At 49.3% G+C, this 20354-nt stretch overlaps 1 protein-coding gene across 2 annotated transcripts in view; it reads right to left on the bottom strand.

The window, feature by feature from the left end:
* The window catches only part of PLEKHG2 (pleckstrin homology and RhoGEF domain containing G2), a 76522-nt gene that overhangs the window by 37751 nt on the left and 18417 nt on the right, over positions 1 to 20354 (bottom strand). Inside the window, exons 2-4 of one of the 2 annotated variants that reach the window (XM_083753587.1) lie at positions 15029 to 15102; positions 13889 to 14316; positions 2332 to 2432 (exon numbers count right to left, since the gene is read on the bottom strand). In XM_083753587.1, coding sequence (XP_083609713.1) covers positions 2332 to 2432; positions 13889 to 14316; positions 15029 to 15077 — 578 coding nt within the window. In that variant the 5' untranslated portion in view covers positions 15078 to 15102. The remainder of the gene's footprint in view (positions 1 to 2331; positions 2433 to 13888; positions 14317 to 15028; positions 15103 to 20354) is intronic. The other variant, XM_083753588.1, reaches the window with a different exon arrangement.

Raw genomic sequence — 20354 nt, 5'->3', positions numbered from 1 at the left:
ATGGACCTGCGCCTCCATGGACAGCCGTGAGTCCAAAATTACTCCCAGGCTGCACATGTTTACTACTGGGCACTTTCAAATCTGGAATAGGTTAGAGGGCTCATCACACGCAAGCCAGATCCTGAAATGTGTGAGCTAATGGAGCACAATTCCAATTGTGAGCAGTACCAAGTTACACAAAAATGTTGGTGAGATGAAAATAAGGAGCGATGCAGTGTTTAGAGAGTCAAGGCTACGACCTGGGAGAGACAAGGGCTCATTTCCCAACTCAGCTGTGAAAACTCACTTGCGCCAGTCATTGTCTCTCAGCCTATCCTACTTTGCAGGGCGGTTGTGGGGGGGGTTAAAAAGGTAAAGGGACCCCTGACCATTAGGTCCAGTCGTGGCCGACTCTGGGGTTGCGGCGCTCATCTCGCTTTATTGGCCGAGGGAGCCGGCGTACAGCTTCCGGGTCATGTGGCCAGCATGACTGAGCTGCTTCTGGCGAACCAGAGCAGCGCATGGAAATGCCATTTATCTTCCCGCTGGAGTGGTACCTATTTATCTACTTGCACTTTGACGTGCTTTTGAACTGCTAAGTTGGCAGGAGCAGGGACCAAGCAACAGGAGCTCACCCCGTCGTGGGGATTCAAACCACCGACCTTCTGATCGGCAAGCCCTAGGCTCTGTGGTTTAACCCACAGCACCACCCACTTTACATAACAATAAATACAGATTTCTCTTTCAGCATCACACACAAGATCACATTCTTATATTCTGCTGGTCACGGAGATTGCTTAGGTCTGCAACGTTTGCTCAGTTAATTGGTAAGATTAGTCACATGTAAACGACAGCTCCTGGGGAGAAATGTGTGTCATAAATGCGATTATAAATCCATCAGCTAGTTATTGGTACCACCCAGGAAGCCCAATTTGTATTATTGCATATAGACAAAGGCCTTCACAATGAACAACAGAGGGCAAAAAGCAAGGCATTCCTCTAAAATCACACAACATTAAGTCTATAAACCTACAAACCTAAACAGCATCTTAAAAAGCAGAGACATCACCTTGCCGACAAAGGTCCGTATAGTTAAAGCTCTGGTTTTCCCAGTAGTGATGTATGGAAGTGAGAGCTGGACCATCAAGAAGGCTGATCACCAAAGAATGGATGCTTTTGAATTCTGGTGCTGGAGGAGACTCTTGAGAGTCCCATGGACTGCAAGAAGATCAAACCTCTCCATTCGGAAGGAAATCAGCCCTGAGTGCTCACTGGAAGGACAGATCCTGAAGCTGAGGCTCCAATACTTTGGCCACCTCATTAGAAGAGAAGACTCCCTGGAAAAGACCCTGATGTTGGGAAAGATGGAGGGCACAAGGAGAAGGGGACGACAGAGGAGGAGACGGTGGGACAGTGTTCTCGTAGGTACCAGTATGAGTTTGACCAAACTGCGGGAGGCAGTGGAAGACAGGGGTGCCTGGTGTGCTCTGGTCCAGGGGGTCACAAAGAGTTGGACACAACTAAATAACAACAACAAGTCTATAAAAGTCTACAGCATAAAAGTTTAAAATTGCAATGCATTAGCAGAACTGAGGCGAAGCCCCTTAGCTGCCAGAGCAAATCTGGCTACCAGATGTCCAATTTGTAGCTCTTAATTGGCCAAGAGTTTGAGAACCAAGGAACCACGGTATCTGGACTGCCTTGCAGGGCTATTGCTTACTGGGGGAATCGATCTGAGAACCAATAAAGAACAGGAGATACAGTGATACCTCGGGTTAAGTACTTAATTCGTCCCGGAGGTCCGTTCTTAACCTGAAACTGTTCTTAACCTGAAGCACCACTTTAGCTAATGGGACCTCCTGCTGCTGCCGCGCCGCCAGAGCACGATTTCTGTTCTCATCCTGAAGCAAACTTCTTAAGTATTTCTGGGTTAGCGGAGTCTGTAACCTGAAGCGTATGTAACCCGAGGTACCACTGTAATAATAAAAAATTCTCTGGGCACTGTCTATAAAAGGCAGATCAACAAACAAGGCATAATGTCTTCAACCTGATTATATAAATAAATTCATTTCCATACTCCTTAAATGCATATGAGCTTTTGCAAGAGCTATTTCCCCTCAAAACATGCCAAGGGCATCCGTTGAAACCCAAGTTCAACAATGGCCCCACATAATAGTATAAATCGGAAGGTCTATGGTAATAAGAATGGGTCACAGGAACATAGGAAGATGCAGATCTTCAAGTTGTGGGGCAGGTGGTGGTGGGGCAATTCCCTGCCATTTGGAAAGCTTATTCTGCTGACGCTGAACCCTCCCTTCCTTCTCCAGGTGCCAGGAAGCCCTGCTGACTCACCTGTTGAACTCATAGATGTCTTCAATGTTGCAAAACAAGGCGCTGACTTGTTCTGGTTTGAGCGGCAGCTGTCCACAGTCGATGATGCAGCCCAGGTAGTCCTGCAGGGAAGGGAGGATGGAGAAAAGAAGGAATCAGCGGCAGGGATCCCTCGTGACTATCGCAAACACCCCCCCCCCCCCAGGGCAGCATGGCTTAGCTTTTGCTAAGCAGGTGCTTGGAACTAGAACTCCCAAACGCCATCTCCAAAGGAAGCATTTAATGTTTAGGGAAGCTTTTAATGTTTAACAGACCACCGTATTTTAATATTGAAATATACTCGGAGTCGTGAGTGGATTTCATGCTCTTTATTCAGCTCATCGTGGTGAAGAGGAATGGAAGTTCCCCCAAAATGTCTGCTTTATATACATTATTTACACAATGGGCCCCACGTGATTGGCTAATTCCAGGATACTCCTGTAGGCCAATCAGGTTGCAGATTCACTTCCACCTGGACCTGGATTGGGTAGCTCCTGTGGACCAATCAGACTGCTGCATTATGGATCCTATTGTTCTAGGACCAATCAGACTGCTGCATTCTGGATCCTATTCAACTTAGTACATAACAAATATTTTGTTGGAAGCTGCCCAGAGTAGCTGGGGAAACCCAGGCAGATGGGCGGGGTATAAATAATAAATTGTTGTTGTTGTTGTTGTTGTTATATCAACAGCGTCTCCGAAAAATCTTACACATCACTTGGGAAGACAGGAGAACTAATACTAGTGTACTGGATGAAGCAAAGATCACCCGTGTTGAAGCAATGATTCTTCAACATCACCTTCGTTGGACTGGTCATGTTGTGCAGATGCCTGATGATCGTCTTCCAAAGCAACTACTCTATTCCCAACTTAAAAATGGAAAGCGTAATGCTGGTGGTCAACAAAAGAGGTTTAATGATGCTCTCAAAGCAAATTTTAAAAATGTAGTATAAACACCGACAACTGGGAAACAGTGGCCTGCGAGCGCTCCAGTTGGAGAACAGCCTTGACCAAAGGTGTCCTGGGCTTTGAAGACACTCGAACTCAGGACGCAAGGGAGAAAATGTGCTAAGAGGAAGACACGCTTGGCAAATCCACACCGGGATCAACTCCCGCCCGGAAACCTATGTCCCCACTGTGGAAGGATGTGTGGGTCCAGAATTGGCCTCCACAGTCACTTACGGACTCACTGTTAAAAGCATGTGTCAGGGGCTCAGGAGTAGAGGCACAGGGGAGAGAGGAAATGGAGAGCGAAGGGGAAGGATCGGAGGGCAGTGTAGGGGAGTATGACAGTGGCCCGAGAGATTCCATGAGCCTCTCCAGCGAATCAGAAGATTCCCAGAAGGGGGCGCCGATGGCCAGGGCAAGGGGGGTCCCAGGGGGGACGCACCAGAAGCAAGGGGCCAGCGGGGACTCCCAAAGCAGCAGCGAGAGATCAGGGCCAGCTCCCCCACCAGAGCGTAGTGGGTTGGAAGAGTCCCATGCATCAGGGCCAGCGTCTCCTCCAGCAGGGAGAGAAGATGAGTCAGGGCTGACCACGCCTCTGTTGGAGAGTGAGGGAACGGAGGGGGAGTCAGGCCCAGCTAGCCCCCCCGAAGGGGGAAGCAGTGGCAGGAGCAGTGTAACGGTCAGGAGGAAGGTTGCCGGCTGGGCGCGGGCGCCAAGTTCGAATGTACAGGCACGCGGGACAGCAGAAAACCCGGATTGGGAACCAGGTCCTAAAGCCCGCCGGAAGCAGGGGGAAGACTCAGGGGACTCAGCGTCAGAAGAGTCCAGAAAGGGCAAGACCCCAGCGGACAGGCGGACCCAGAGGAGGAAAGAGCAGAGGAAGAGGTGGAGCAGGGCTAGAGTCTTAAACTGGTGTCTTGGGGGAGGAGATTCAGACGGAGCTTCAACGGTCTAGAGTTCAAGACGTAGAGCTGCGCGCCGCGGCTTTGAAATCGAAACTGAACTTCAATAAAGACTTTTGTATATAACAAGAACTGGCGTTGGTCCTTTGTGAGCTGGGACCTCGGGCAGCTCTGACAGCATGTTTATGGAAGACAATCTTCCTCGGCTACGAGGGATCACAGAAGAAGAAGAAGAAGAAGAAGAAGAAGAAGAAGAAGAAGAAGAAGAAGAAGAAGAAGAAGAAGAAGAAGAAGAAGAAGAAGAAGAAATAATAATAATGTGTCCTCAGCACAAAGACTCTGTCCTTTCCCATAAGGGACCCTCACGTCGTCCCATCTCTGCAGGGACGGAAACAGTCAATGTTTAGACGCCGCAGCCGCTCTCTGTTTGTCCCCGGCTGCCAAGAGGCTTGGGAGAAGATGCTCTTGGACCAGCCGCCCAGTGGCGCATCTGTGCATGCGCGGGTTGCGATTCGCCGCTTTGGCACATGTGCGTGACGTCATTTTGTGATTCTGAGCAGGTGTGAGTGGCGAAACCTGGAAGCAACCTGTTCCGGTATTTCTGGGTTGCTGCGGGACGCAACCTGAAAAAATGTAACATGAAGCAAACGTACCATGAGGTATGATGTTGTGTGAAGCAGAGGCGGCCCCGAGCCGTTCAGGGGGCTTTCTGAGGAAGTGAGCAACACTGCAGGAGAGGTCCCAGGAGCATCGATGTCCCTCTCTTCCTCTGTGGATTTGCCCAATCCTCTTTTACAGCTATCCAAGTTGGAGGCCAACATGGCCTCTTGTGACAGTGAGTTTCATAGTTCAACTACAATGGTACCTTGGTTCTCAAACACCTTGGTTCTCAAAAGCTCTGGTCCTCAAACTTCCGTAAACCAGGAAGTAAGTGTTCCGGTTTTCAAATGTTTTTCGGAAGCTGAACATCTGATGCGGTTGTCGGCTGCACCAATCAGAAGCTGCGCCTTGGTTTTCCAACATTTCGAACAGACTTCTGGAATGGATTAAGTTTGGCGCTTCTGTTTTGGCTATTTATTTTGTGGTTTTGTTTTTGAGGCTTTTTCGGTTAATTTGTTTTTGTGACTGTGTAGAACCTAGTTCAGCTACTGATTGATTGATTGATTGATTGATTGATTGAATGTGTGACTGCGGAAATGGATAAAAGCCCCCCATCCAAACAATTTTTATCACCTACAATACTGTCTTATTTATTTTATAGTACAGTACGTTGATGATTGCTTTCATTTTATGGAGCCATGGTTTCGTTAGATAGGAAAATTAATGTTCAACTGCTGTTTTAGGGCGTTGTTTTTAAAAGTCTGGAACGGATTAATTCGTTTTGCATTACTTTCTATGGGCCTCAGTTTTCGAATGGACTTGCGGAGTGGATTAAGTTTGAGAACCAAGGCTGTATGTGTTTTGTGAAAAAGGACTTTCTTTCATCAGTCCCAAATCTTCCAGCCTTCACCTTCATCGGACACCCACGAGTTCTAGTGCTATGAGAGAGAAGGATAAAACCTTCCTCTGCTCGCTTTCTCCATGCTGCACATCGTTTTTATAAATATTACTCGTGCCACCAGTTACTCGCCTTTCCTCTAAACTAAGAGGTCCCGAACACGGCAACCTTCCCTCGTAAGAGGAGTAGCTCCGTGTCACTTGCAAACGGGCCAAAGAGCCATTGGGAATTCAGGGAGACGATGTGCGGACAATGAGAGAGGGACGGCCGGGCGAGTCTTAATTTAGAGGCACGCAAGAAACCGTCTCCGCAGCCAGACAGACCCCAGTCGGCTTCCCTCTCCTCTTTCAGTGGTCCCAGGAGAGGCCAGAGAATTCCAGAAATTCCAGCAGTAAAGCGAAGCAGAGGCTGGAGGAAGAAGCTCGGCAGGCGATGGCAAATGGGCTTGCCTCCAGAAGTTGCTTCCACCCTCGCAGGGCTGCGGAGTCAACGCCTGATGGCAAATCCAGGGCTCAAAGAAGACCCTCTGGAGGAATACAAGGACCCACATCCTAGTTCAGCATCCTCTTATCCCAGATGCCGGTGGGAAACCAGCAAACAGGGTTTGGGCTGGATGTCCATCAATATGCAGATGATACCCAGCTCTACCTCTCTTTTAAATCAGAACCAGTGAAGGCGGTGAAGGTCCTGTGTGAGTGTCTGGAGGCGGTTGGAGGATGGATGGCGGCTAACAGATTGAGGTTGAGTCCTGACAAGACAGAAGTACGGGAGGTGGGCAGGTGTGGAGGACTCCCTGGTCCTGAAAGGGGCAACTGTGCCCCTGAAGGACCAGGTACGCAGCCTGGGAGTCATTTTGGACTCACAGCTGACCATGGAAGCACAGGTCAGTTCTGTGTCCAGGGCAGCTGTCTCCCAGCTCCATCTGGTATGCAGGATGAGACCCTACGTGCCCGCAGGCTGTCTCGCCAGAGTGGTGCATGCTCCTGTTTGGACTACTGCAATGCGCTCTACGTGGGGCTCCCTTTGAAGGTGACCCGGAAACTGCAATTAATCCAGAATGCGGCAGCTAGACTGGTAACTGGGAGCGGCTGCCAGGACCATATAAGACCAGTCTTGAAAGACCTACACTGGCTCCCAGTACGTTTCCGAGCACAATTCAAAGTGTTGGTGGTGACCTTTAAAACCCTAAATGGCTTCAGCCCAGTATACCTGAAGGAGCTTCTCCACCTCCATCATTCTGCCTGGACACTGAGGTCCAGTGCCGAGGGCCTTCTGGCGGTTCCCTCATTGCGAGAAGTGAGGTTACAGGGAACTAGGCAGAGGGCCTTCTTAGTAGTGGCGCCCGCCCTGTAGAACGCCCTCCCTTCAGATGTGAAGGAAATAAGCAGCTATCTTCTTTTTAAAAGACATCTGAAGGCGGCCCTGTTCAGGGAAGTTTTTAATATTTAATGCTGTATCGTTTTTAACACTTGATTGGGAGCCCCTGGGACCTCCAGGAATTGGCATTCAGAAACAGTGCTTGGCTGCTGCGGCTGGCAGCCGTCGATAGGCTGCTCCCCCATGAATTTGCTCAATCCTCTTTTAAAGTCATCTATTTTGTTATAATAATAATAATAATTTATTATTTATTCCCCGCCCACCTGGCTGAGTTTCCCCAGCCACTCTGGGCGGCTCCCAATCAAGTGTTAAAAACAATACAGCATTAAATATTATTGTTGTTGTTTAGTCGTTTAGTCGTGTCCGCATCTTCGTGACCCCATGGACCAGAGTATGTCTTAATTCGTTCCGGAGGTCCGTTCTTAACCTGAAACTGTTCTTAACCTGAGGTACCACTTTAGCAAATGGGGCCTCTCACCGCCGCTGCGCGATTTCTGTTCTCATCCTGAAGCAAAGTTCTTAACCCCAGGTACTATTTCTGGGTTAGCAGAGTCTGTAACCTGAAGCGTCTGTAACCCAAGGTATCACTATATTATACAGTGGACTTTCACAACCCGCAGCTTTCGCAACCCGTGTCTGCGCATGCTCAAAGCGCGATCTAGCACTTCTGCACATGCGTGACTGCCGAAACCCGGAAGTAAACCGTTCCGGTACTTCTGGGTTTTAGCGATCTGTAACCCAAAAAAATGCAACCTGAAGCAGATGCAACATGAGGTATGACTCTATTATATTATATTATTACTTTTCCAGCATTCAGTGTTGCTCAGGGAAGGGGAGTTGTGCTCAGTGGGCAGAGCAACAGCTGAAAGCCAATCTCTATGCAGCAGGGAAGAATAGCGTACACAGCCCTGTCTTGGGTTTCAAAACGCTGGCCTGATTTTGCTGCGGGGTATGTCTGCCCGAACAAGAAACCTTTTTGTGCACAGGAAACTCTCACAGCCTGAAGACGAGGGTAGGACCTTTCCCTGTGACACACGGGCAGGAAGGAAAATTTAAATATGTGTTTCTTGACCGCAGTGGGCTGCAGAGTCCACACCCCCCAGCAGGCTGCACCCCTCTGTTTCAGAACTCCACCCACCCCCCACCCTGTGCCCCCAGGTTGAAAAGGTTCACACAAGAATCGTAAGAGTCGGAAGGGCCCCAAGGGTCATCCAAACCAACCCCGTGCAAAGTGCAAATCACAGCTTACTTCCACAACCAGGCCTTACTGCCTGTGGCTCAGGCCTCGGGGAGAGAATTGAAGAGCATCCCTATGAATACGAGGACATGAGAAAAGCCCGCAGGTTCAGGCCAGGGGCCCATCCAGTCCAGCATCCTATTCTCAGTGTGGCCAACCAGATGCGTCTCTGGGGAACCCTGCAAACAGGACCTGGTGCCAACAGACCTCCCCCTTTCAGCGGTTTCTAGCATTTAGAAGCATTTATGCCTCTGACCATGGAGGCAGACCACTGCCGTCATGAGGAGCAGCCGTTGATAGCCTTAAGTTCCTCCAGTATATGTCTCCAGTCCTGTTTTAGAACTATCTAGGTTGTTTCCTGAGGCAGGGAGTTCCAAAGTTTAACCATGTGCTGCACGAAGAAGTACAGTGGTACCTCGGGTTAAGAACTTAATTTGTTCCGGAGGTCCGTTCTTAACCTGAAACTGTTCTTAACATGAAACACCACTTTAGCTAATGGGGCCTCCCACTGCCACCGCCACGCAATTTCTGTTCTCATCCTGAAGCAACGTTCTTAACCCGAGGTACTATTTTTGGGTTAGCGGAGTCTGTAACCTGAAGCGTATGTAACCTGAAGTGTCTGTAACCTGAAGCGTATGTAACCCGAGGTACCACTGTATTTTATTTTGCCTGCCAATAATAATAATAATTTATTATTTATACCCCACCCATCTGGCTGGGTTTCCCCAGCCACTCTTGGCGGCTTCCAACAGAATATTAAAAATACATTTAAACATCAGTCACTAAAAACTTCCCTAAACAGGGCTGTCTTCAGATGTCTTCTAAAAGTCAGATAGTTCTTTATTTCCTTGACATCTGATGGGATGGCGTTCCACAGGACGGGTGCCACCACCAAGAAGGCCCTCTGCCTGGTTCCCTGTAACTTCACTTCTCTCATTGAGGGAACCGCTAGAAGGCTCTCACAGCTGGACCTCGGCATCTGGGCAGAATGATGGGGGTGGAGACGCTCCTTCAGGTATACTGGACCGAGGCCGTTTAGGGCTTGAAAGGTCAGCACCAACACTTTGAATTGTGCTCAGAAATGTCCTGGGAGCCAATACAGTGGTACCTCGCAAGACGAATGCCTCGTAAGACGAAAAACTCGCAAGACGAAAGAGTTTTTCATTTTCTGAGTTGCTTCGCAAGACGATTTTCCCTATGGGCTTGCTTCGCAAGACGAAAACGTCTTGTGAGTTTGTTTCCTTTTTCTTAAAACCGTTAATACCCAGGGAATCCGCGCTTCGCGCTTCGCACGACGAAAAAATCGCAAGACGAAACAACTCGCAGAACGAATTAATTTCGTCTTGCGAGGTACCACTGTATAGGTCTTTCAGGACCGGTGTTAAGGGGTCTCAGCGGCTGTCCCCAGTCTTGCTGCCGCATTCTGGATTAGTTGTAGTTTCTGGGTCACCATCAGAGGTAGCCCCACGTAGAGCACATTGCAGTAGTCCTTCAATCTTCTCAACTTTGTTGGACGTCCACCATTTCTAGCGTTTTATGGGAGAGGGAGAAACCCCCCCCCCCTCTCTTGCTTGCCTTTTCCCCCAAACGAAAAAGTCCCAAATGCTCTGGTGTGATCAGACTACAGTGGTACCTCGGGTTAAGTACTTAATTCGTTCCGGAGGTCCGTTCTTAACCTGAAACTGTTCTTAACCTGAGGTACCACTTTAACTAATGGGGCCTCCCGCTGCCGCCGCACCACTGGAGCATGATTTCTGTTCTCATCCTGAAGCAAAGTTATTAACCCGAGGTACTATTTCTGGGTTAGCGGAGTCTGTAACCTGAAGCGTATGTAACCCGAGGTACCATCATACAGCCAAATGCCTCTGAGAAGCCCACCTTGCAAGGTGCAGAGACAAGAGCTCTCTCTTGCTGTTTCCAGGAACAGGTAAGCAGAAGAACACAGTGGTTCAAAAACTCTGCAAAACTGGATCAGGAAACATCTGGCAGTTCGCTTTCTCACACATTACAGCGAAGAACCGCCCCGTTAATTTATGTCATTGAGGCTGGCCGCGAAGCAAACGCTGAATTTTAAACGCCGCCGTGGAGGTGTGCCAGGAAGGCACAAGTTAACTCCTGCTCTTCTGAAAAGCAGAATGCAAACAGGCCAGGGAAAGGGAGGAACGAACGGCTTCCTTAAGACGGTGGATCTTAAAAGACATCACCTGCCTGGGCTTCCCCAGATTACTGAATATGTGGACGGGCAACAAGAAAGCTTCTCGCTGCAAAGAGCGTGGGTGTTAGATGCAGCCAGGATTTCAACAGCCCAGCAACGAGAAACCGGAAAAAGTCTGCACTGGGGTGTGTGGCGTAAGAGTTTACGGTCTTTGGCCACTGCGGGGGAAATTACGCATCAACTAAATGTTTCTGGGGAGGATCCAGATGCTTATTATGTCATCTGGTGGAATTATATTTCCTATGCTTTGAATTTGTTGTTGTTTAGTCGTTTAGTTGTGTCCACCTCTTCGTGACCCCCTGGACCAGACCACGCCATGCACCCCTGTCTTCCACTGCCTCCCGCAGTTTGGTCAAACTCATGCTGGCAGCTTCGAGAACACTGTCCCACCATCTCGTCCTCTGTCGCCCCCTTCTCCTTGTGCCCTCCATCTTTCCCAACATCAGGGTCTTTTCCAGGGAGTCTTCTCTTCTCATGAGGTGGCCAAAGTCTTGCAGCCTCAGCTTCAGGATCTGTCCTTCCAGGGAGCACTCAGGACTGATTTCCTTCAGAATGGAGAGGTTTGATCTTCTTGCAGTCCATGGGACTCTCAAGAGTTTCCTCCAGCACCATAATTCAAAAGCATTCATTCTTCAGCGATCAGCCTTCTTTATGGTCCAGCTCTCACTTCCATACATCAGTACTGGGAAAACCAGAGCTTTACCTATAACAGACCTTTGTTGGCAAGGTGATGTCTCTGCTTTTTAAGATGCTGTCCAGGTTTGTCATTGCTTTTCTCCCCAGAAGCAGGCGTCTTTTAATTTTGTGGCTGGTGTCTCCATCTGCAGTGATCATGGAGCCCAAAAAAGTAAAATCTCTCACTGCCTCCATTTCTTTGGATTTAAGATGCGCCAAATCCACGATACACACCAGGAAAAAGGGAGGCTTGGCTTGACATTGGCACGTCACCGTGTCTTTCTCTTACGGTTTATAATAATAATATTATTTTGTTATTTATACCCTGCCCATCCGGCTGGGTTTCCCCAACCACTCTGGGTGGCTTGCAACACATATAAAAACATAATCCAGTGGGCGCTCGGGTTGAGAACGTGATCCGTGCGGGAAGCACGTTCACAACCCACAGCGCGGTCGTGATTCCGCGCTTCTGCGCATCCGCAAAGTGCGATTTAGCACTTCTGCGCATGCGCAAGTGCTGAAAGCCGGAAGTAACCAATTCCGGTACTTCGGGGTTCGGCGCAGTGTCCAACCCGAAATCACAAAACCCAAAGCGTCTGTAACCCGAGGTATGACTGTAAAACATTGAGCATTAAATGAAAACACTTCCCCATACAGGGCTGCCTTCAGATGTCTTCTAAAGGTTGTGTAGTTACTCATTTCCTTGGCTCGCAGAGTCACACAACTCCATACCCTCCAACATTTCTCCCATGAAAATAGGAACGCCTTACGTGGGACATTCCTGGATCAAATCAGAAACCGGGACGGATTCCGTAAATTTGGGACTGTCCCTGGAAAATAGGGGCGCTTGGAGGGTCTGGGGTTTGTGTGTTTTTTGTGCAATTTACATTTCCTTAGCTGCGCCTCACACTGAAGTCAGAACAAGAACACAGGAACTTCCCAGCACACGGGCTGCCTTCATATGTCTTCTGAAACTCATATAGTTCTTTATCTCTTTGACTTCTGAAGGGAGGGCATTCCACAGGGCGGGCGCCACCACCAAGAAGGCCCTGTGCCTGGCTGCCTGTAACTTCACTTCTCGCAGGGAGAGCGACAACAATTTTATTATTTACTATTGTTTGTTTGCTTTTTGCATGGTGGGACGCAATACTCTGTCCCCGCACTTTGGGGTTAAGAACATAGGAAGAGGTTTGCCGGATCAGGCCAAAGGGGGATCATCTCCGGGTATGCCCCACGGAGGACCTTAAGGTCCATAAATAGCAACACCCTAGTGGTCCCAGGCCCTAAGGAAGCTAGATTAGCCTCAACCAGAGCCAGGGCCTTTTCAGTGATGGCTCTGGCCTGGTGAAACGCTCTGTCTCATGAGACCAGGGCCCTGTGGGATCTGATTTCTTTCAGCCTGTAAGACAGAGTTGTTCCGCCTGGCCTTCGGCTTGGAATCAACTTGATCCCCTCTTTCCTTTCTCCTTCTGTGATGGAACTCGTATTTGGGGAGTTCCCTGTCTTTTTTCTGGCCCACGTAGGACCAGTCTGGATAGCTGGCCTTGGTGAAGATTTGACGTTTTCATCCCCAAAAAGTTTTTGATTTGAGTTTCTACTGAAATGAGGATGCATTTTAATGTTGTAATCTTGTTTTTAAGTTGTATTTTAATCAGTTGTTTTTATACTTGGTGTTAGCCGCCCTGAGCCCGGTCTTGGCTGGGGAGGGCGGGGTATAAATAAATTTTATTTTTATTATTATTATTAAGTCCAGCATTCTGTTCTCGCAGAGGCTGACTGGATGCCCGTTGTGGGAAACTTGCAAGCAGGATCTTGCCTGATCCAGCCAGTGATCACTCCCCCCTCCATAAATTCATCTATTCCCCTTTTAAAGCCATCCAGGTTGGCAACCATCACTGCCTCTTGTGGCAGGGAGTTCCATAGTTTAACTCTGCGCTGCGTGAAAAAGGATTTTTTATGGCCTGTCCTGAATCTTCCAGCATTCAGCTTCTAGTGTTATGAGAAAGGAGGGGAAACCCAAATCTCTCTGCATTTTCTTCCCGCTGTGCATCATTTCACATGCTTCTGTCATGCTGCCTCTTTTCTCTAAACTAAAAAGCCCCAACCTTTCCTCACTGGGGAGTCGCTCCATCCCCTCAATCAGTTTGGCGGAACCTTTTCCAACTCCTTTTTGAGCAAAGGCGACCAGAACCATACGGAATATTCCATCCACATGCTATGGAGCGTTCTACGTAGGCTGGGTTCAAATGTGCTCAGCATGAAGCCAAGCCTGACCACCTTTCAGCCTAAGCTACCTTATTTAACTTTGTTTACTAAATTGACACACCACCCTTCATCTGACGAACACAGCATAGAAACACAAAAATACATAACATAATAATAAACAAAACAATACCCCCCTAGTTTAAAAGAAACAACAACCATGGATTGTTTAACAGCCAAAGGCCTGGTTGAAGAGGAACATTTTCTGCCTGGCGCCTAAAGATAGATAATGAAGGTGTGTCAACTGAGCCTCCCTAGGGAGAGCATTCTGCAAATGGGGAGCCACCACCGAAAAGGCTCTGTTTTCACGTTGCCGCCCTACCTTACAGGGCTGTTGCCAACAAGCCCCTGGGACGGAAAGGCAGGATCAAAATGCAAGGGGAGGCCAGGCGCTCAGCCCTGTTTGCCCTTCCTTCCTTCCTTACCTCCACGATGCTCCTGAGGTCCCGGACGTAGGACTGCTCCGTCTCCACGATCTCCATCACCACCCGGTCGAGGTGAGACAGCTTCATCCGGCGCTCTCTGGCCCTGCCCGGGCTCGGCGACCAACCTGGGCACGTCTGAGCTTCCCCCGGCCTGTCCAGCAAGGCCACCGGTGTGAGGTCCAGGCTGATGTCGCTGCCGTTCTGGTGCTGGGGGTAAGTCGGGGGGCAGCCCCCCAGCCCCCCGCTGCTGCCGAAGGCACTCTGGCTGTCCGGAAGTGAGGCGGACGATGCCGAGGAGCTGAGGCTGACCGGGCGGTCGCTGTCCGAGCACACCGTGTTGACCGAGGTGCAGCTGCCCAAGATGGGGTCGGACGCCATGCTGGAGCCGAGACCGCTCAGCGAGGAGACGGACGAGGGCCGAGGTGCTGCTAGCCGGGGGGGGGGGGGCAGGAGGAAACGGAAAAGAGAGAACGCAGAAGGTTGGAAATAAATAAAAAGTTACACGCTCAGCCCCCTACCATAAAGGACGTCTGCCCTGACCCATCTCTGCCCCACGTGCAAAGGAGCTGTTCAACAGGAGGCCTGTCTTTTTTCCTAGCCCCCCACCTCACCACAAGTCTTCTGCATTCACCTTCTGCCTCCCCGGCTTTTCAAAAAATAGAAAACCTCCTCGCTCTCTTCAACATCCTTTTGTGGCTTTCTCTTCTCTCTCTCTCTCACCTTTTGAAGCTGTGGTTTGCCTCGCGAAGGATGCCGGGAGGAGAGGCAGTTGTGCAAAAGGCCGCACACTTATTCTCCTCCGCTTGCTTCCTCCCTCCCTCCCGCCCCCCCCCCAAGTACCACAATCTTGCATCTAAAGCTTTCGCCGCTTGCAAAAAGCGTGCGGCTAGGGAGAGAGAGATATGAACAGGCTCAAAAACCGACGAGCGGACTTTGGTTGGGATTTATTTTTCAAAAGCCTCAGGCTCTGGAAGGGGAACCCACGCCGGGCTTGTTCAGAGACACAGATCTCCAATAAGGCAGCTTTTGCCAATCGGGAAAAGTTTGGGACGGAAGCAGCTCCCCCTGGCCCAGCTGCCCCATAGGCAGGGTGCTTTGGGGCTGCACAATCTCTGCTGGCATGTGGGCTTGCATACGTACCTGCCTTGCCGCCTCTCTTGGTGCTGCCCCTGCGGGCTCCCTCGGGCATGGTGATGTGGTCTCCGGCGCCCGTCCTGCGAGGAAGGAAGGAAACTTTTAGAAAGGCTTCGGGGGAGCTCGCTGAATGTCCTGCGCCAGCAGTTTGATGCACCGCGACAGCCCGAGAGATCAGCTCGTTCAGCACCCAGTTCTTGCAATGGCGAAATACACGTGTGAAGCTGGGAATGATAGACTGCCTCTGGAACTGGAAGTTCCATTAGGACGTAAGAAGGGCCTGGGTGCTGAATTGGGCCAAAGGCCCACCGAGCCCAACATCCTGCTCTCGCAGTGACCAGATATACTTAAGAACATAGGGCTATAGATAACAACAACAATAACAGCAATTTACAGGACTGCCTCTCCTGGTCTGCCCCACGGAGGACCTTAAGGTCCACAAATAACAACACTTTGGAGGTCCCAGGTCGCAAGGAGGTTAGATTGGTCTCAACTAGGGCCAGGGCCTTTTCAGCACTGGCCCCGACATGGTGGAAAGCTCTGCCACAAGAGACCAGGGCCCTGCGGGACTTGACATCTTTCCGCAGGGCCTGTAAGATGGAGCTGTTCCGCCTGGCCTTTGGTTTGGACTCAGTCTGGCCCATATGTTTCCCTCCCTTTATGGTCTTGATTTATCAGCTACTTTAAAATGAGGCTGCATTTTAAATTGCATTTTAACCTGTATTTTAAATTGGTTTTTTCTTTTCTTCACCCCACCCTCTTTCCCCCCATTATGTTTTTACTGTGATTTTATTGGCCGGGGAGAGCAGGATATAAATAAAATTTATTATTATTATTATTATTATTATTATTATTGAAATATTGAAGGTCGTCCACGATAGCACCAGACTGAAACTCCGAGCCAATTTCAAATCAAAGTTTCGCAGAGGAACCCAAACGTAGAAACTGAGCCCCAACAACGTGATCCAGGAATGGCGCGTGGCTCCCAGGAAACTCCAAACGAAACCGGAGTCCTGGTGGATGCGGAGAGCATCCACGTTGAAGGGGAAATTGGATTCTGTTTTCTGAAACCGCCACCGCTGTCCTTCGTTCTTGGTCAAAACAAAATAAAAAAATTCCTTCCAGTAGCACCTTAAAGACCAACTAAGTTAGTTCTAGGTATGAGCTTTCGTGTGCATGCATGAAAGAAGTGTGTGTATCTGAAGAAGTGTGCATGCACACGAAAGCTCATACCTAGAACTAACTTAGTTGGTCTTTAAGGTGCTACTGGAAGGAATTTTTTGTTTTGACTATGGCAGACCAACACGGCTACCTATCTGTAACTTCGTTCTTGGTGTGGGTGGCAAAGAAGGAACCCAGAAGGATCACAGCAGCACCCGGGCGGCAACAGGACAGCAAAAATCTGCAGATGGCCTTAGGCAGCTGCTGTGCTAAGGGGTAGGGGCCCCATTGGTGCCAGAAGCCAGGAAGGAGAGTGCTGAGAGCCATGAATACAGACCCACCAACCATATAATGGTGCAGAATAGTGGTACAGTGGGGACATGGTTATCCGTGAGCAATAAAAAGCCAGAATACGAAGCTGTACATTCCGTCCGATAGTAAAAAGTAAATTATGGTAGATGGAAGAGGCAAGGCGAGGAAACCAGAATCTGTGGCCGCCATGTAGCTGTAAAGACTTCACAGGGAACTGCATGGAGTGGGAGTTTTTTTGTGTCGTTCTGATCTTACGTTTTTAGCCTGTGAACTTGCTTTCTCCTTCATCACAATTTTAAAAAGGGCTGGCTGCTTACCATCTCCCCTCCCCAGAATGCCATTCTCAGCCAACACATTTCCTCTACTGTATATTTCTAGGGACACCGCATGCTAGGGATGGGTGATAAGGTAAAGGTAAAGGGACCCCTGACCATTAGGTCCAGTCGTGGCCGACTCTGGGGTTGCAGCGCTCTTCTCGCTTTATTGGCCGAGGGAGCCGGCGTACAGCTTCCGGGTCATGTGGTCAGCATGACTGAGCCGCTTTTGGCGAACCAGAGCAGCACACGGAAATGCCGTTTACCTTCCCGCTGGAGTGGTACCTATTTATCTACTTGCACTTTGACGTGCTTTCAAACTGCTAGGTTGGCAGGAGCAGGGACTGAGCAACGGGAGCTCACCCCGTCATGGGGATTCGAACCGCCGACCTTCCGATCGGCAAGTCCTAGGCTCTGCGGTTCAACCCACAGTGCCACCCGCGTCCCAGGGCTGGGTGATATAATGTCCAAAATCGATTTGAAGCCAGTAACATGATAATGGTTTCATTATTTGTGACCTGGCAATATATCACAAAAAAAATGGTGTGTGTGTGTGCTGTGCAAAAAATCACAATGTGGGAAAAACCGTGAAGCCAGCCCATGGCTCTACAGAGCTCCATCCTTATTTCAGACATTGTGATTTATCCGTATAGCACGATGTTTATTTCAAACATTGTGATCTATATGTATAGAACAATGTTTAGCTGCTGAGGGATGCAGGTGGCACTGTGGTCTAAACCTAGGACTTGCTGATCACAAGGTTGGCAGTTCGAATCCCCGCAACGGGGTGAGCTCCTGTTGCTCGGTCCCTGCTCCTGCCAACCTAGCAGTTCAAAAGCACGCCTGTGCAAGTAGATAAATAGGTACCACTCCGGCGGGAAGGTAAACGGTTTTTCCATTTGCTCTGGCACTCATCACAGTCCTCCATGCACCAGAAGTGGTTTAGTCCTGCTGGCCACATGACCCAGAAAGCTGTCTGCGGACAAATGCCAGCTCCCTCGGCCTGAAAGTGAGATGAGCGCTGCTACCCCATAGTCGCCTTTGACTGGACTTAACTGTCTGGGTGTCCTTTACCTTTACCTTAGCTGCTGATATATCACGAAATTGAAAAACAGATTATCACCCAGCCCTACTGCGCACCCTGAACCTTTTCAGAACCGAATACCTTCTTTAGTCTCAACCTGCAATGGGGAAGGACTGTATAGGTCAGGGGCCAAGAATCCGGCTTGCATGCAGAAGGTTCGAATCTCTGAGGGCATCTTCAGAGTGGGCTGCAAAAGACCACAACCTGGAGATGGTATTTAACACGTCAGAATAAATCAAATACACAAGAGATATTCGGTGTTATGTTGGAGGGGACAGCCAGGAAACAGGGAATTTTGTTCACATGTGGTGGGGGTGTAAATATGTACATTTTTTTTGGTAATGGGTGTTTAAGGAGATAACAGAAATCACAGGGTTAAACCTGACCCAAAGTCCAGAGGTAGCACTATTATCAATTTACGATGGGGTGGAAGGTTCGCAGGCTATAAAGGACTTGCTCACAAATTTATTGACAGCAACCACTGCTATGCTATAAGCTCCACTATCCTGTAATACTACATATGAGCCTGTTCTACTGATGAAGGCTAGGATGGCGAAACAAGGCTAATATTCCAGAAATCCTTGTCTTAGACTCTGCGAAAGGATTCTGTGGAACTGTAACAACCTTTCGTGTGGATTGTTGGACTCTATGAACAGACAGATGGAATAGACACTTATACATGTACGGACCTTATGCATGAACTGACTAGAGCAGCGGTTCTCAACCTGTAGGTCCCCAGATGTTGTTAGACTACAACTCCCATCATCCCTGAGCTCTGGCCTTGCTAGCTAGGGGTGATGGGAGTTGTAGTTCAACAACATCTGGGGACCCACAGGTTGAGAAAGGCTGAGCTAGAGAATGAACTGATCCACTGGATCTTCTGCTTCGTCCGTTGAACTTTATGAGACGTCCGTTGAAATCTATAATTTGATATAATGGACATTATACCTTATTTATTCAAAAGTACAGCCGGTTACGTCTTGTGTGTTTATTGAGTACGTTTCACGTAACCAGAGGTTTGTCATCGTTTTGCTAAGGAAGTGGGGGCTAGCAGAATATAAAATGGAAGAATGGTACAAAGAGGTTTGGGCTATAGCTATCAATACGATAAAATACGATAATCTTTATTGTCATTGTCCCATACAGAACAACGAAATTGAAAAAAATCTACATCAGACATTCAAAACTCAACAAGTCTGCTATCCCAACTATCCCAACCTGGTTAGCCCCCTAAAAACTCCGATACCCCATTTTTAAATACAATATACTCCCATACAGACTCCTTAAAAAGGTAAAGGGACCCCTGACCATTAGGTCCAGTTGTGGCCGACTCTGGGGTTAGGCGCTCATCTTGCTTTACTGGCCGAGGGAGCTGGCGTACAGCTTCCGGCTCATGTGGCCAGCAGGACTAAACCGCTTCTGGCGAACCAGAGCAGCGCATGGAATCACGGTTTACCTTCCCGCCAGAGCGGTACCTATTTATCTACTTGCACTTTGACGTGCTTTCGAACTGCTAGGTTGGCAGGAGCTGGGACCGAGCAACGGGAGCTCACCCCGTCGCAGGGATTCGAACCGCCGACCTTCCGATCGGCAAGCCCTAGGCTCAGTGGTTTAACCCACAGCGCCACCCGCGTCCCTACAGACTCCTTACAATGCATTTAAAACCAAAATCACATTTGGGTAGAAACTGTTTCTCAGGCGGCCAGTCTGAGAAATTTAATTTAATGATAAATTAAAATGTGCCATTTAGGTAAGACGGGGAATATGTAGGAGAAATGATTTTGAAGAGATAGGGAGGGCGTTTGCAGAATTTGTATTGTTAAAACGGAAAGGGGTTAAACCAGCGCGAGAAGCGTCGCAATTTTGGGTCTGGCTGTATAATGCAGTTTCCTATTTTCCTAAGTTCCTATGAGGTCTGTGGGTGGTGGAGGCAGAAAAATCTCTCTCTGTGTGACTGGTGGTTCTTGGCTAAACCGGCAGCTCTCCTTGGACGTCTCGCTCGCCCTCCCCACACAACAGCCTTTGTTCCAGCCTTGTCCCCTGGAAGTCTTGTAAAAACCCGTAGAGGGTTGGGTAAACTGAAATGGGATGCGTCACTCCATCCTGGAGAGAGCAAAAGGTCCCTCCGTCTGGGAAACAATGAATTCATTCAAGAGAGGCGGCAGGTCAGAGAGGAAAAAGCAGAGGCCTCTACCGACATCACCCTCCTCCCCACTCCTCGCCCTCCCTGTCCCCAGGACCATATGAGAACTTTTCACCACGCTGTGTGGGGAAGGGCAAGGGGGCAAAACATGGAGCCTGGGAGCAGAGATGGAAAGGAGAGGACCGGATGGAGGAGGAGAAGGATGCAAGGACGCCACGCACATCACATCGCAAGCATCCGCCAAGATTTCGGAAGCTCAGGACAGCCTCCTGGATGAGGCCAAAGGCTCATTGAGTCCAGCATCCTCTGTCTCACGGC

This window comes from Podarcis gaigeae (assembly GCF_964106915.1).
Source record: "Podarcis gaigeae genome assembly, chromosome: 8".
Classification (NCBI taxonomy): Eukaryota; Metazoa; Chordata; class Lepidosauria; order Squamata; family Lacertidae; genus Podarcis; species Podarcis gaigeae.
Note: the sequence above shows the minus strand (reverse complement) of the source record. Positions and strands in the feature narration are given on the sequence as shown.